This window comes from Schistocerca cancellata, chromosome 5 (assembly GCF_023864275.1).
Source record: "Schistocerca cancellata isolate TAMUIC-IGC-003103 chromosome 5, iqSchCanc2.1, whole genome shotgun sequence".
Taxonomy (NCBI): domain Eukaryota; kingdom Metazoa; phylum Arthropoda; class Insecta; order Orthoptera; family Acrididae; genus Schistocerca; species Schistocerca cancellata.
The window spans coordinates 299,646,834-299,662,482 of NC_064630.1; the positions used below are offsets into that span (position 1 = coordinate 299,646,834).

The window sequence follows — 15,649 nt, forward strand, 5'->3', positions numbered from 1 at the left end:
GTATGTATGTCACCAAAGGAACAAATGCTTTGTGTGCCTGTCTCTGTTTCTGAACCAGTATGACTGACTTATTTATTTATTTAAATGTCAAGTTCCGTAGGACCAAATTGAGGAGCAAATCTCCAAGGTCATGGAACGTGTCAGTACATGAACTTACAACATAAAAAGTAATAACAGATAAAAATAAATGTTCATGAACCTGAAAGAAAATCAGTCCATAAGTTTAAGCAAACGCTATCAACAATACAATGAGAATCATCTTAATTTTTCAAGGAACTCCTCGACAGAATAGAAGGAGTGACCCATGAGGAAACTCTTCAGTTTCGATTTGAAAGCGCGTGGATTACTGCTAAGATTTTTGAATTCGAGTGGCAGCTTATTGAAAATGGATGCAGCAGTATACTGCACACCTTTTTGCACAAGAGTTAAGGAAATCTGATCCAAATGGATGTTTGATTACTGCCGAGTATTAACCGAGTGAAAGCTGCTTATTGTTGGAAATAAACTAATATTGGTATCAAGAAATGACAATGAGGAATATACATATTGAGAGGCCAATGTCAAAATACCCAGACTCGTGAACAGAGGTCGACAAGAGGTTTGTGAACTCACACCACTTATTGCCTGAACCGCCCGTTTCTGAGCCAAAAATATCCTTCTAGAATGGGAAGAGTTACCCCAAAACATAATACCATAACACATAAGTGAATGAAAATAAGCAAAGTAGACTAATTTACGTGTCGAAGTATCACTCACTTTCGATACCGTTCGAATAGTGAAAATGGCAGTATTAAGTCTTTGAACAAGATCCTGAACGTGGGCTTTCCACGACAGCTTACTATCTATCTGAACGCCTAGGAATTTGAACTGTTCAGTTTCACTAATCATATTCCCGTTCTGAGAGATTAAAACGTCAGGTTTTGTTGAATTGTGTGTTAGGAACTGTAAAAACTGAGTCTTACTGTGATTTAATGTTAGTTTATTTTCTACAAGCCATGAACTGAGGTCATGTACTGCTCTACTTGAAACCGAGTCAATGTTGCACACAACATCCTTTACTACCAAGCTAGTGTCATCAGCAAACAGAAATATTTTAGAGTTACCCGTAATACTAGAGGGCATATAATTTATATAAATAAGGAACAGGAGCGGCCACAACACTGATCCGTGGGGCACCCCCCCCACTTGACAGTACTCCACTCAGATCCCACATCACAGCCGTTATCAACATTGTGGATAATGACCTTTTGCTGTCTGTTGCTAAAGTAAGAGGTGAACCAATTGTGAGCTACTCCCCTTATTCCGTAATGGTCCAACTTCTGGAGCAATATTGTGTGATCAACACAGTCAAATGCCTTTGTTAAATCAACAAATACGCCAAGCGTTCGAAACTTTTTGTTTAGCCCATCCAGTAACTCACAGAGAAAAGAGAATATAGCATCTTCAGTTGTCAAACGACTTCTAAAGCCGAACTGTACATTTGATAGCAAATCGTGTGATATAAAATGATCGATTAACCTTACATGCACAGCCTTTTCGATAACTTTTGCAAACACTGATGGCATAGAAATAGGTCTAAAATTATCTACATTATCCCTTTCTCCCTTTTTATAAAGCGGATTTACTACTGAGTACTTTAATCGCTCAGGAAACTGACCATTCCTAAAGGAAAAATTACAAATATGGCTAAATACAGGGCTAACATGTGCAGCACAGTACTTTAATATTCTACTAGACACTCCATCATAACCATGAGAGTCCTTAGTCTTCAGTGATTTGATTATTGTCTCAGTCTCCCTCTTGTCTGTATCACAAAGGAGTATTTCAGACATCAGTCTCGGAAAGGCATTTGCTAAGAAATTTATATGATTTCCTGTAGATACTAAATTTTTATTTAATTCACCAGCAATGCTCAGAAAATGGTTGTTAAATGCTGTACATATATCTGATTTATCAGTAACAGAAATATTATTACTGCAAACTGACTTTATATCGTCAACCTTGTGCTGCTGACCAGACACTTCCTTCACAACTGACCATATGGCTTTAATTTTATCCTGTGAATTAGCTATTCTATTTGCATCCCACATACTTTTTGCCTTGCTAATAACACTTTTAAGCACCTTACAATACTGTGAAGATGCTGTGCCTCAACCTACGATTCTGTTTTATGTTTGATTAGACATTCCTGTGTTTTACATACATTGACGAAAGTGTGGTAGGTCTGTATGACAGATCACAATCTGGCAGCTTCCCAGGTTTTTATTGTGGTGCAACATGAGCTGTCATTAACTGTGGGTGTAAGTCTGATTAGAAGATACATTATGTAGGATGTTGCTGTTACAGTTTTATCGTGTTTATTCCATTTTTCTTTCTTGGTGTTCCATTGGTACTGCTTGAAAAATATTTCTCTTAGTACTTTCGATGTTTTGATATTTACTATATCCACATCAATACTCCTCAAACTGCCGTGAGGTGCATGGTAGAGGATATTTTTCATTATACGTGTTGTTAGGGCCTCTTCCTGTTTCATTCATATATTGTGACTGGGAAGAATGATTGTTTAAGGGCCTCTGTGTGCTCTGTAAATAATCTGATTTTGTCCGTGCAATCTTTATGAGAGCAGTATGTAGGAGGTTGTAGTATATTCCTAGCTTCATCATTTAAAGCTAGTTTTTGAAACTTTCTAATTAGGCTTTCTCAAGATAGATGCAAACTATCTTAAACTCAGCTGCAATTTGCATGAAAATGCCATGAGGTGATACGGCCATCTGGGCTTCTGTTTTAGTAACTTTGCTTATGTCGTGACCGCACTTTTATTTTTCATCAACCTTACATGTTTTGACTTTGTAATTTTCAAAGAGATTGCTATGTCAGTCACATAAAAAACATAAGATACACTGTATCATGTCAATGTCTTGTGCTCGAGAATGTTGATGTAATACAGTGTATCTAATTTTTTATATGACTGACATAGCAATGCCTTTGAAAATGATGGAAAGTCGAAACATACAAGGTTAATGAAAACTAAAAGTGTATCTTAAAGTCTTTGCCACTTCAGTTTCTTCAATATCTCTGTAACCTGTCTCGTAGATCAAACAAACCTCTGACTATTCCTGTAGCCCCCCACTGTGTTTGTTCAATATGGCCCATTTGTCCTTTTTGCTGACTCTGTATGTCCATCTTTTCAGAGATGGTTGGGGGACATGGCTGTTTGATACAGGATGTAAAATTCAATTCCTTTCAGCCATTTAGTTTCCAAACTTATTTCATGTGGCTACCAGTTTCAGCAATGCTATGAGTCCCACACTCTTCCCCTCTCCCCACCACTCCCATCCCCCCCCCCCCCCTTCTCCCATACATTTAAAGCAAGTTACAAACATTTGCACCACATTGAAATCTCATCAAGATCTGACAGAATGTACAGGATGGGACAAATAAACATGGTGTGGACGGTTGTGTACCATTTGTGGCAGCATTAACAGAGGAGGAAAAGACCTCAGTTACTTCCAACAGGATGGAGCAACTGCCTATACAACAGACCAAACCTTGGAGCACAGATACGCAATCTTCATACCTGAAAGAGTTGTTACCAGAGGTGAGTCTAGTCACAGCCCTGACTGACTGCCTAGGTCACCTGATCTGTTAGTTTGAAATTACTTTATATGGGAGGCCCTCAATTCTAAGGTGTATTGAAACGACCCTCATAGTCTTCAAGAACTGCAGCAGAACATTTTGGATGAGATTGCAGCAATTCCAGCAGTCCAGCTTCAATCTGCTTTCAGAAACTTCCTGACCAGGGCCCAAAACTGCCAAGAGATGAATGGTGGTCACTTTCAACATCTGTTATGGTCAGGTTAGTACTGTATTTCCTCTCCTCTGCTGTGATTCTTTATACCCTGGAACTCTGTTCCCTGGGACACTTTCACATTAGAATCTTGTTTGGGTGCAAGCCTAGAGACTCTTGTAAACCCCTGTTTAAGAAATCTGGTATTCCCCCATTACCGTGTGTATACATTATGGAAACCCTTTTGTTCTTTAAATTAAATGTAATAGGCAAGGACCAGAGGCTACAAAAAAACTGTGATATACATGAGCACTTTACCAGACAAAACAGGAACTTACATATGACTCAAATCAGCACAGCACTGTGCCAAAAAGGTACTTTTCACATGGGAGTTAAGCTTTATAACAAACTTCCTGAAAACATAAAAGCTATCACTGAGGTCAATACATTTGGAAAATCTCTAAAGTCATATTTACAGCATCACTGCTTTTATTCCATTGAAGAATATTTAAATTTATGAAATGTGTTATATAAATACTTGTGTGTAAAGTGTATTATTGTAAGCTTAAATATGTATGCCTTGAAATTACTTTCAGCCTGTATATTTATAACTTGACTTGTCCAATGTCTTATGCATAAGCTGCTATGTAGACAACAGGACCAATAAAATACAATCTACAATCTGCCCCACCCTGCATAAGCAGCTTTTCTCAAACAGTACTTCATTACAGGTAACTGCATCATCTGTGGAAAGTTTGAGGTCACTGTTAATGTCACCTGCCTGCCAGGTCATTAATGTACAACATGAACAACAAGTGTCCCAGCATTCTTCCCAGGGGCATATCTGAAGTTAATTCTACACTTTTTAATGACTCTCCAGGCGAGATGCAACCTCCCTACCAAGAAAGCCTCAATCAAGTCATGAATTTCACTTGATATGCCAAATGATTGAACTTTCGATAATAAGTCCAGATATGCTACTGAGCCAAACCCTTCTTGGAAATCAAGACATACTGTACCTACCTCACTACCATGATCCATAGTTTTAAGATTTTCCTGGTGTAATTCCCTCAGCATTTCCTGATTTAATGACTTCATTCCATTTTACTTTTGTGTATGTTCCTCTTATAACCTCTTTTTCAACTGCTATCCATCCCAGCCAACAGATCTTCCAAGCCCTTTGCTACCTCTGACATAATTAAAATGTCATTGGCAAACTTCAAAGTTTTTAATTCCCTTTCCAAATTTTCCTTAGTTTTGTTTACTTCCAAATAACATTGGAGATAATGTACAACCCTGTCTACCTCTCTTCTCAGTAACTGTCTTGCTTTAATTTGTTTCAACACTATTAATTGTAGTATGGTTTCTGTACCTTTCTCTCATTGTTTTTTATCCCTGCTACTTCCATAATTTTAAAGAGTGTATTCTATTCAATATTGTCAAATGATGTCTTGAAATCTGCAAATTCTGTGAATGTAGGTTTTCATATCCGCAATTTTATAAGTCTTAGGGTCTGTACTGCCTCACATATTCCTATATTTCTGTGGGACAAAGACTGATTTTCCCCAATTTTTGTTTCTATGAGTCTCTCCATTCTATTGTAAATAATTTGTGTTAGTATTTTGACTAATTTACACGTCCAGCCCTTCTTGCAGATCTGACACCAGTTGCTTGCAGGACTCACACCATCATGCATGCTCATGGAGTGCGCCTGGTATGTATGATGTGTCACATGATGAGAAGATATATTTGGGGGGGGGGGGTAGGAGTTAACATCTCTCATGTTCAGAGTAATGAGTACTGTGTGAGGTTGTTTAAAATCAATGAACAGGAAGTGGAGATCTATGTCATATTCATAAAATGTTTCCATTATTTGTCTAATAACAAACAACTGGTCAGATGTACCTCTGTTTGGTCGGAATCCACATTGGTATTCTCAGAGTATCTTTTGGCGCACCTCTTTATTCTTTCATTCAGCACTCCAGAGAAAATCTTATATACTGTATTCAGTAGGGTTATGCCTCTGGTTTTCACAATTGAACTTTTCTACTTTCTTATATATTGGGCATGTTTTTCTAGTATTCCACTCCTCTGGCACGTTTTCATTTACCCATATGTTCTTTAAGGTTTAAATATTTCACGTCTTTGAGTTTGCCCCACTGATTTTATTAGCTCTGACATCTTCACCATGTGCATGGTTGTTTTTTAGTTTATTTACCACTGTTTCCACTTCCAGCATTGTTGGGTTTTGTGCCTCATCCCTTTCAATTTCTCTTGCCTCTGTGTTCTCTTCCTGTTCCTGTGTACCTCTTGGGGCCTTTTTTTTTTTTTTTTTTTTTTTAAGTATAGGCCTATCTTCAAAGTATTCTGCCCACCTCTGCAATATTTCTTTTTCATCTCTTATCATCTCGCTGTTTCTATTTCTGCATGCATTTCTTTTTGGGGTGAAAACTTTTTCTCATCTTTCCCACGGCATGACAGAATTTCTTTGTTTCATTTTGTTCTTTTAATTCTTGTATCTCTTTAAACTTTGATTTCAGCCATTCCTTTTTCTTGCATATTTTTTGGCATTGGATCTTAATTCTTTGTACACCTCCATGTTTCTTCTTGTTTCTCTCTGTATCATACTCAGTCTGCTGCATTTTTATGTTTTATTATTAGCCTGCGTTCATCATCCACTCATTTCTTGCATTTCTTCTCATCTCGACTATGTCTTCTGCTGCCTCGTTCACTGCTTTTTGGATCTTAGTCCATTTCTCTTGAATTCCCATTGTTTCCGTGCTGGGAGTCAGTGCATCTCTAACTTTAGCTTGGTATGCTTTCACAACTTCTGGGTCATTCAGTTTTTCTGTGTCCCAGTTTGTATTTTTCTCCATTCCAGGTTTAAGTGTTACAGATAGTTTCTCTCTCATTACAGCTTTTACAGCATAGTGGTCGGAGTTACAATTAGGGCCCCTGCAGCTCCTCACATCAATAATTAATGTGGCATGTCATGCCTTTACTAACACATTGTCTATTTGAGTGACTACTCCACTTACAATTGTTTTCCACATTCTGAGATGTATTTTTTTATGTGGGAAACATGGACTCCTGATGATTAGATTATTTCTAACAGCAAACTGAGATAACATTTCTCCATTATCGTTACTTTCTTCATGTAAATTGTATTTCCCAAATACTTTTCCATGTTTGATTCGCCCAACTTTTGCATTAAAATCTCCCATAACCAAGAACAGATCATACTTTCGTAGTTTACTGCATGCCCTTTCTAGATCTTTGTAAAACTTACCCCTTTGTTTCTTCTTCTACTTCCTCTGTTGGTGCATATGCTGTTATTGTTATATTTCTGAATTTCCCTTTCACTCTGTCTGCTAAGTCTCTCATTTATGGGTTCAAATTCCAAAACACTTTTACCAACCTCCATTGTTCTTATGAATCCTGTTCTGACTTGTCCTGTACTTCTGTCTGGTCCACTATACAGCAGAGAATACTGGGGCAAATCTATCTGTCCTTGTCCTTTCCATCTTATTTCTTGTAGTGCTACAATGTTGTACAGTGTGTTAACTGTAAGACGGCAGAGTTGTGAGGGAAGTGCGGGGAGAGGAGGAAGCAAGCATTGGCTGTGAGGGGTGGGGGGGAAGGCACGCCTACCAGTTGCAGTGCTGGCACTACAAATTGCGCGTCATGCTTACTTGAAAACAGACGAAAGGCTTCTTGTAACTGTAGGCCTACCGGTAGAGGTTGTTGGCGACTCTCGAGATGGGCCAGCAACTGCATCTTCATTCACTTTGATAATGTTTAGCACAACTGCACAATAAAAACACGCAGGACAGTACAGTGCAAAACAATAACGAAGCAGATGACAATGGCTACCTTGTACAACACAGTCAGCTACGTAATGTTGGCAGCAGTCGAAACTGCGTGCCTACCGAAGCCTCCCGACGTTTACCGACTTCTACCGATTCAGGACTAGGGAGAGGTCTGCCATCTAAAAGTTTACACACTGTACTTGAACTTCATGATCTCATCAGCTAGTTCTTTCATTTTTCCAGGTTTCAACATTGTTCATACATTCCATGTTACTATTGCCAAATCTTTTGTCCTTTTTCTTTGATGAGGTCAGGTTTCTTGTGTTTCATCCGTCATCCAAGGCTCTTATTGAGGTTCTGTAGTATGTCATTTTTACAATGTGGGGTTATTGGCCCCACGTCTAACCGGAGGACCTGGATTTCTTTAGGGTTTACTCCCCTTGGGAGATGGCTTCCCTTTGCCTACAAAGTGCCGCAACCCCCTGCCTCTTTGTTGCGAGACACACTTCATCTGGCTTCTCAGTTGAGACCTGTACGGCTTGGGTGACCCTGACAGGGCAGTAGCTACAGTACCACCAGCATAGCTCTCGACTTCATCAAAGCAAGCAAATCCTCCCACTGGGCACTGAAGGTGCCTAGGATAAGACAGTGTCCCCTGACAGAGTTTACATCCAAATAACATTGGAGATAATGTACAACCCTGTCTACCTCTCTTCTCAGTAACTGTCTTGCTTTAATTTCTTTCAACACTATTAAATGTAGTATGGTTTCTGTACCTTTCTCTCATTGTGTTTTATTCCTGCTGCTTCCGTAATTTTAAAGAGTGTATTCTATTCAATATTGTTAAATGATGATTTGAAATCTGCAAATTCTGTGAATGTAGGTTTTCATATCCGCAGTTTTATAAGTCTTAGGGTCTGTACTGCCTCACATATTCCTATATTTCTGTGGGACAAAAACTGATTTTCCCCAATTTTTGTTTCTTTGAGTCTCTCCATTCTATTGTAAATAATTTGTGTTAGTATTTTGACTAATTTACACGTCCAGCCCCTCTTGCGGATCTGACACAGTTGCTTGCAGGACTCACACTATCATGCATGCTTACTACGGAGTGCGCCTGGTATGTATGATGTGTCACATGATGAGAAGATATATTTGGGGGGGGGGGGGGGGGTAGAAGTAACATCTCTCATGTTCAGAGTAAAGAGTACTGTGTCTGTCTGTCTTGGTGGAATCCATTAACCAGATACTGAGAATGATGTATAGAATGACTCCAGGAACGAGCTATACTGCTGGGCCATTTCTGTTTTAACATCTAGCACCAGTTCCCCTGGACCCCAGAGTTATATTTGCTCTTCAGCACAGGCACTGTGTCTTCCACACAACTTGACTCTACATATTAGTGTAACCTTCTCTTCCTCCATTTGTGTTTTTTAGAACATTTGTTTTATTTATTATTCGTATATTCTTTTGCCTTTAATAGTATTTTTTTCCATTTTTATTTGTGTTGTTCTTTCTGTTACTTGTTTATCTACTATCATCTTTACTGTCAGTCTATCTTTACCTTTTATTATCCTTGTACAGCGATCACAGTGCCTACCAAAGTACTACTGTTTGTTGCTATTGCTTTCTATTTCTCCTGTCAAGGATAAGCTGCAGCATGAGGCCCTTCCTTCCACTTCTCCAAGAAGGAATCCACAGTGCTATGTTGTCTCCACATTGGTCATACCAGATTAACCCTCAGATTTCTTTTGTGTAATGTGTAGGGCCCGGATTTTAATTACCTAAAAAACAGTGAAATTTGCAAGCATTTATGACCTAAAACGTACATAAATATCACCTTCAAAAATAAAATATGGCTTAATAGAAGTTTATTTAAAGCATTCTTGTTTGTTTATTTAATTTTTTATTCACCATAAAGTAATACAAAATTCACTTCTCAAAATATTGTAAATGTAGTTCTTTCTTACTGTAGGGTTTGTGGCTAATTTGCACCTATTTTTTGAATGTCTGAATGTTTTATTTTCTAAACACAAAATTCAGTGAAAAGATCATCTATCAAAACAGTAAAACAATGTTTTTATTTCTACATAGTATTTAAAGTGTTTCACATTATTTAATACTGTGTGTCAATCTTCAGTATCTGCAAAGTTGCACTGGATCACAAGGTGCATTTTGAGGTTTTCCATTGTCAAAGATCTATGGTTGTTGCTGAGGATAGTTTTGTACCTGGAAAAGCTCCTCTTCACTTCACAAGACGTCACTGGAGCATATTTGAAGGCAGCCAGGTCACTGGAGTTCAGCTTGGTTTCAGTATCTTCAAATGTTGCGGCATTCCCTGAAGGACTGTCACTAATTTTGCACAGTGTAGAATATCCAGGATTCCGTTGGAGAACACTTTGCAATTTGGTTTTCACTTTGTCAGCCACATGACTACGAGCTCGACCCAACTCACTCTGCACATGTTGTGCAATACTAAGGGCCTCACATAGCTGAGTGCCAACAGCTTCCAGTTGTTTGATGGCTGTTGATATCGCTGAGAAATTGACGTTGATGTAAGCCAAGTTTCGAGACAATGTGTCTGTAAAAACTTCTTTCACAATTTTGATAGCACTTCATTCATCACTATCATGCTCACAGAAGATTGTTTTTATTTGGGTGTAGTTGGTGCAGTAATACTCAGCAGCATTAAGGCAAGAACCCCATTGTATAAGAACAGGTTTAAGTGGGAGGGGCATAGTTCCTTGAATTTCTGCACCCGTAGCGGAGCCTTCACATAGATTTTCTTGCCGCAGGAAATTAATTTGTCCACATCAGGGTAATTTGATCACATCTCTTCGGGAACTCTGAGCAACGCAAGTGGCATACACCATACTGGGGTAGAGAATCTGAAGCCTCTTGGCTGCTTTAGCCATATATGAAGCACCATCTTTTACAAGCAGCAAAACGTTGTCTCTCTTCACACCATCCGGCCACAGTAGCTTCAGAGAGTTGTCAAACAAAATAACAGTTGTCGAATTATTTACTCTATCGAGAGCTTCACATGTTAGTAGGAACATATCTCCAGGGCCATCAGCTTTTAGAACACCAACAACAACATTTGCAATATATCGCCCACTAATATCCGTAGTTTCATCTATCAACAGCCAGGTCTTTTGCTCAGCAATAGTAATACGTATTTTGTTGAGCACATCATTGTAGCATACAGATAAATAGTTATTTCTCAGTGTAGATTCATCTGGAACTGGATGTGTTGTGTACTTCTCCAAGAACCGTCTGAAGTGTGGATTCTTCAGCTTTTCCAATGGGATGTTGCAGGACACCATCACCTCACACAGATTCTTGCAGAATGATTGCGCGGTTGACGATTGACCTGTCTGTTCAAATAACAGTGTTTATTTGCTGTTATTTTCAGCACTTCAGCTGCTGTGTTTAGCAGTAGTACATTGTTGTTGCACATTAAAGTGCTTTTCTGCACTAACTTTAACTTCACACAGTTTACAAAATAATATTTTCCCATCAGTACTAAAGAACTTCTCTCCAAATTCTCGAACATATTCTCACAATTTCACACAGTCAGAGCTCTCTTCCTTAGGCATGTTGAACAAGGCAAAAGCTGTTTTCAAACTGGTTACTGAGAACACCTGTGCAACTGCGATGATTATTACGGCAGAAGCCGCCTTTGTTGACTCTGAGAGCATATTGTTGACTCTGAGCAACAATGTTTTATGTTCGCGAAACGACTTTTGTGGTACACCGATTTTCTGCTACAGTCCTGAGAAATAAAGCTGTGTACTAATTTATCTGTTTATCTTTCGTAATAGCACATTAAATATTGTCTCGTGAGCAACATATTCATTTTCTTATTCGTGTGTCCTTTAAGATACGAGAAAAAAGGTATATGCATTTTTGACAAAAGTTGATGGAAATATGACCTATTATATTGAAACTTAGCCGCATTATGACCTATTATTAAAATTTGTTTAAATATGACTTTATATGCACAATCAAAATATATTTTTTGACACTAAAATGCCTAGATTTGTGTATAAATTGTTCTAAAATTCATCCTATAGTTTAGAAAAAAATAGGACTTGTCATTAAAATCCAGGCCCTAGTAATGAGCTGCTCTCAAACTGTTTTTGTGGAGCCTTACAGACAGTTGCTCATATCTTGGTGGAATGCCCCCTCCTTTTTGCCTCTAATATTGGTGGAAGATTCGTGGATGGTTGAACTGGTTCTCAGTTTTCTTCATGAAAGCAGGTTTTATACTCAGTTATAAGGTTTTAACCTCCCTGTTCCTGTCTTTGATGTAGGTTGAGGATGGGGCTCCTCCCACTTTATATTAGGCCTGGGGCATCCCCGACCCTGCTTCTTTGACGAGGCTACTCTTTCATCTCTCTTTTACTCTGTTTCAATCACTTTTAGCTTCGGTTTTCCTCCTTTCTGCTGCACCCAATTTTTTGTCCTGAGGGTCACACTTTGTTGTATAGTGGGCACTCTTAAGTAATTATTCGGGGATGGGCCGCTTCCTGTCCAATGCAGAGCTATGGGGATGCCCACTTGCTGATTTCTGTATCTCTTTCAACTGGTTTTTAGCATTGACAGTACAAACAATGACTGACTCACGTTTTTAATCTTCTCAGTTTTACTGTTATGAATTTCATGATCAGATCAGAAAATGTCCTTGGTGAATCTCTCTACTTCTGGATGCACCCCTCTTGGATTAAGGGACTGATGACCTTGTTGTTTGTTCCCTTATCCCCACTATTCAACTAATAAACCTCTACTTCTTGTTTGCCTACCTTTTTGTTCATACATGTTGTGTCCCTCTAGACCAAGGTTCTGAGTGCTCAGACTAACTGTTTCTTAGAATTCTCTTTTGAACTCTCTTGGAACCGTTTATTTGTCCTTTCCATTTATATATGTGACTTTTCATGCCACCTTATTACATAGGTGTCGTCATTTAAATACTATCCTCTGAAACTAATACTTATTACTTAAGTGAACCCATTTCTCCCAATATCCTTCCACATCAATTGTACTACCATATTACCATTTATCAGGAAGGAGTCAGTTTCATGCATTCTGGAGCTCAGAGTCACCTAAAAATTGATTCACTTTTAGTTTATTGAGAGCTCAGTACACCACTGTTTCTTTGTTGTCTGAGTTAACTGTAATCTTCCTCTCCTCCATTTTTAACTACGCCATATGCACTTGAAAGTTCTGTTTTGAATTAAAATCCACAACTACTATGTTTCATTTATTAAATTCACCCCTAGCCTTTCATGTTTCCTTCTCAAACATAAAGATTTTTAGTAAAGTTTTTGTTGTTGTCTTTTTATCTGTGGTTATACCCTCACTCTTTTAATTGATCCTTTAATTTTTAAGACTTTTCAATATTATGACTAAGCTGTCCTATGCTGTGGTATCAGGCATTATCGGATAAATCATGTACTAGATAAAAAATTGATGTTTATATTGATAAGTTAAAGAAAAATCATTAAAACATTTCGACTTAGCACAAGTTGTGTGTTCTCTCACATAAATTGTAATTCACACTTCTTTATTGGTCATGTCGTATTGCCTTGGGATTTGTTCAGTGTCTGTCGTCATTGCCATTTCAACTGATTGTCCAGAATTGAATCCACAATGTTCACTGTACAAAATCACTTCCCCCCATGTAATGATGACAACTTAATCTATTAATAGGAAAACTGCAAAGTTATAATTTCAGGCTGCTGTACTGGGTTTGGTATCATTCACAGATAATTAGCATAAAAATTAATCATTTCTCAAATTATTCTCAACAGTTTTGACTCGTCCTAACAGATGTGAGTATTGGAACATAATACATGTTTAGGAGCCATTCAGTTTTAGTCCCCAACCAACCAAAATGTATAAAGATGTGGCTACTTCTACTGAGCTAAAAGGAATAATTGTTGAGGGAAAAAAGGAAGTTCAGATTTTGTAAGAGAAGTTTTATCATTTCTATGTAGATTCAGAAAAAAAGATGGATTCAAGAATCTACTAGAGCCTGGTATCACCTAATATGAAAGACTCGTAGCTGAATCATGTTGAGGCTCTAGGGGTTACCAAATTTATTTACGATTTGAAAAAGCCTTGCTGAAATATAAGCAAAGAAATACCAGTTTTTTCCCTTCATCACATTAAAGATTCTTTATAAATATGTTGCTGGTAGCATTTTGATATGATTGGTAATCATTTCAGTGAAAAGAGTACCAAAGAATAAAACACTTAGAAATAAGACATGTTCGAATGCCTGCTACCATTGGAGATGACGTGACACAAACAAATTGTGAAATTCTGCATGACCCGCTGAAGTGTTGAAACATCGATGCTGTCCATGACTTTCTGAATGGCTGTTTTCAGCTCAGCAATGGTTCTGGGGTTATTGGTGTACACTGTGTCTCTAAAAAATGTGTTCCGATCCAGAGAATATGGTGGCCAATCAAGGCCCATCCCAGTGGCCTCTGTGTACCCCAGATCCAGAATTCGATCCCAAAAGTGCTCCTTCAGGACATCAGACACTCACCTGCTTTGATGAGGTCGAGCTTTGTCGTGCATGAACCACATCTTGTCGAAAACAGGGTCGCTTTGGCTAATGGGGATGAAATCGTCTTCCAAAACCTTCATGTACTATTCGGTGGTCACCGTGCCCTCAAGGAATATTGCACTGATAATCCTGTGACTGGACATTGCACACCACATGGTCACCAGTTGAGGATGAAGAGACTTCTCAATCGTGAAATGTGGATTCTCAGTCCCCCAAATGTGCCAGTTTTGCTTATTGACGAACCCATCCAAATGAAAGTGGACTTTGTTGCTAAAACAAACCAGCATGCCCTGCAGCCAACCTTGTGGTATGGACATCTGAAAGCAAACAATTCAGAAGTTTGACGATTTTACTTCATATAGTTCAATAATTTTCACCCTGTACACATACATTGTTTTCTTGTATATTCACACCTGTGATTCATTTATCATGGTGCTCATATGGAAGACTTTAATGTTCTTCCCTGTATATCAGCTATAGCAGTGTGACAGTTTGTGCTGCCTATTTTGTAACAGAAAATAGAACTTGATGTTAGCTTACCTGTAACAGCCAAATTGCTAGACAGATGTAATACCAGCTTCAAAAACAAGCATTCTGGCCTTACTGACACTCTCACACAGTAAGGGTATTTAGTTGGAGAACATTTCACCCTATGTCCATCACCAGAAAGAACAATTCATTATGTTTTGGTTCCCCCTCTTGTGTGCAATCTTTTCTCTGATTTTTCTGAAGCACTTGTTTAATATTTAAATTTTGGTGAGTTTCTTCACTATTAAATTAAACTGCAGTTGAGAGAAAACAGAGAGCTGCAGTACTTAAACAAACTGTATATTATTTCTTTGCAGTCTTAATTGGCTTGTAGTTACATAATAATTACAGCCCCATGGACATTATTGTTGATGTTTTGCAGGAGCTTAGAATCTTTGGAGAATCCTGCTAAACCACCTATCATTGTGTATGTACAAGATCAACGTTTGAAGAATCTAAAGCATGGAATGACCAGTGTAGATCGTGAAATTTTAAATCGGCTAGAAAAACTAAGGGAAGAAAGGAAGCAACAACCTGCACCAAATGAAGAAGAAATAGCAAGGAGGTTGGCGACCTTAAAAGGACAGGATCCAGATTACATGCAAGCCATCTCAAGAAAGCAGGTTGTGCTTATACTTACTGTGACAGAGTGAAATTACAACACTTAGATTTCCATATATTAATAATCTTTTTATAGGTTTATATGATTCCTGATACACGGACAGATATTGAGAAGACACACGATTTAGTTAAACAATTTATGGAAGAAGATGAACTAGCAGCTAAATTAGAAAAGCCAGAAGATGAAATAACTAGAAGACTTGCCATTTTACGTGGCAAACAGGATAATTCTCAAAAGCAGCAAGAGAAGACACTTGAGGTAAGTTAATCTCCTCATGTAATAATAAATGGGTAATTGTGTCACTGTTGATTTCTACTTCTTATGAT

At 38.2% G+C, this 15,649-nt stretch overlaps 1 protein-coding gene across 2 annotated transcripts in view; it reads left to right on the top strand.

Annotated features, from left to right (window-relative positions):
* LOC126187849 (abscission/NoCut checkpoint regulator) overlaps positions 1-15,649 on the top strand; it is a 168,710-nt gene that overhangs the window by 88,872 nt on the left and 64,189 nt on the right. For both annotated transcript variants that reach the window (XM_049929162.1, XM_049929161.1), the window contains exons 3-4: positions 15,084-15,324; positions 15,399-15,581. In XM_049929162.1, coding sequence (XP_049785119.1) covers positions 15,084-15,324; positions 15,399-15,581 — 424 coding nt within the window. The remainder of the gene's footprint in view (positions 1-15,083; positions 15,325-15,398; positions 15,582-15,649) is intronic.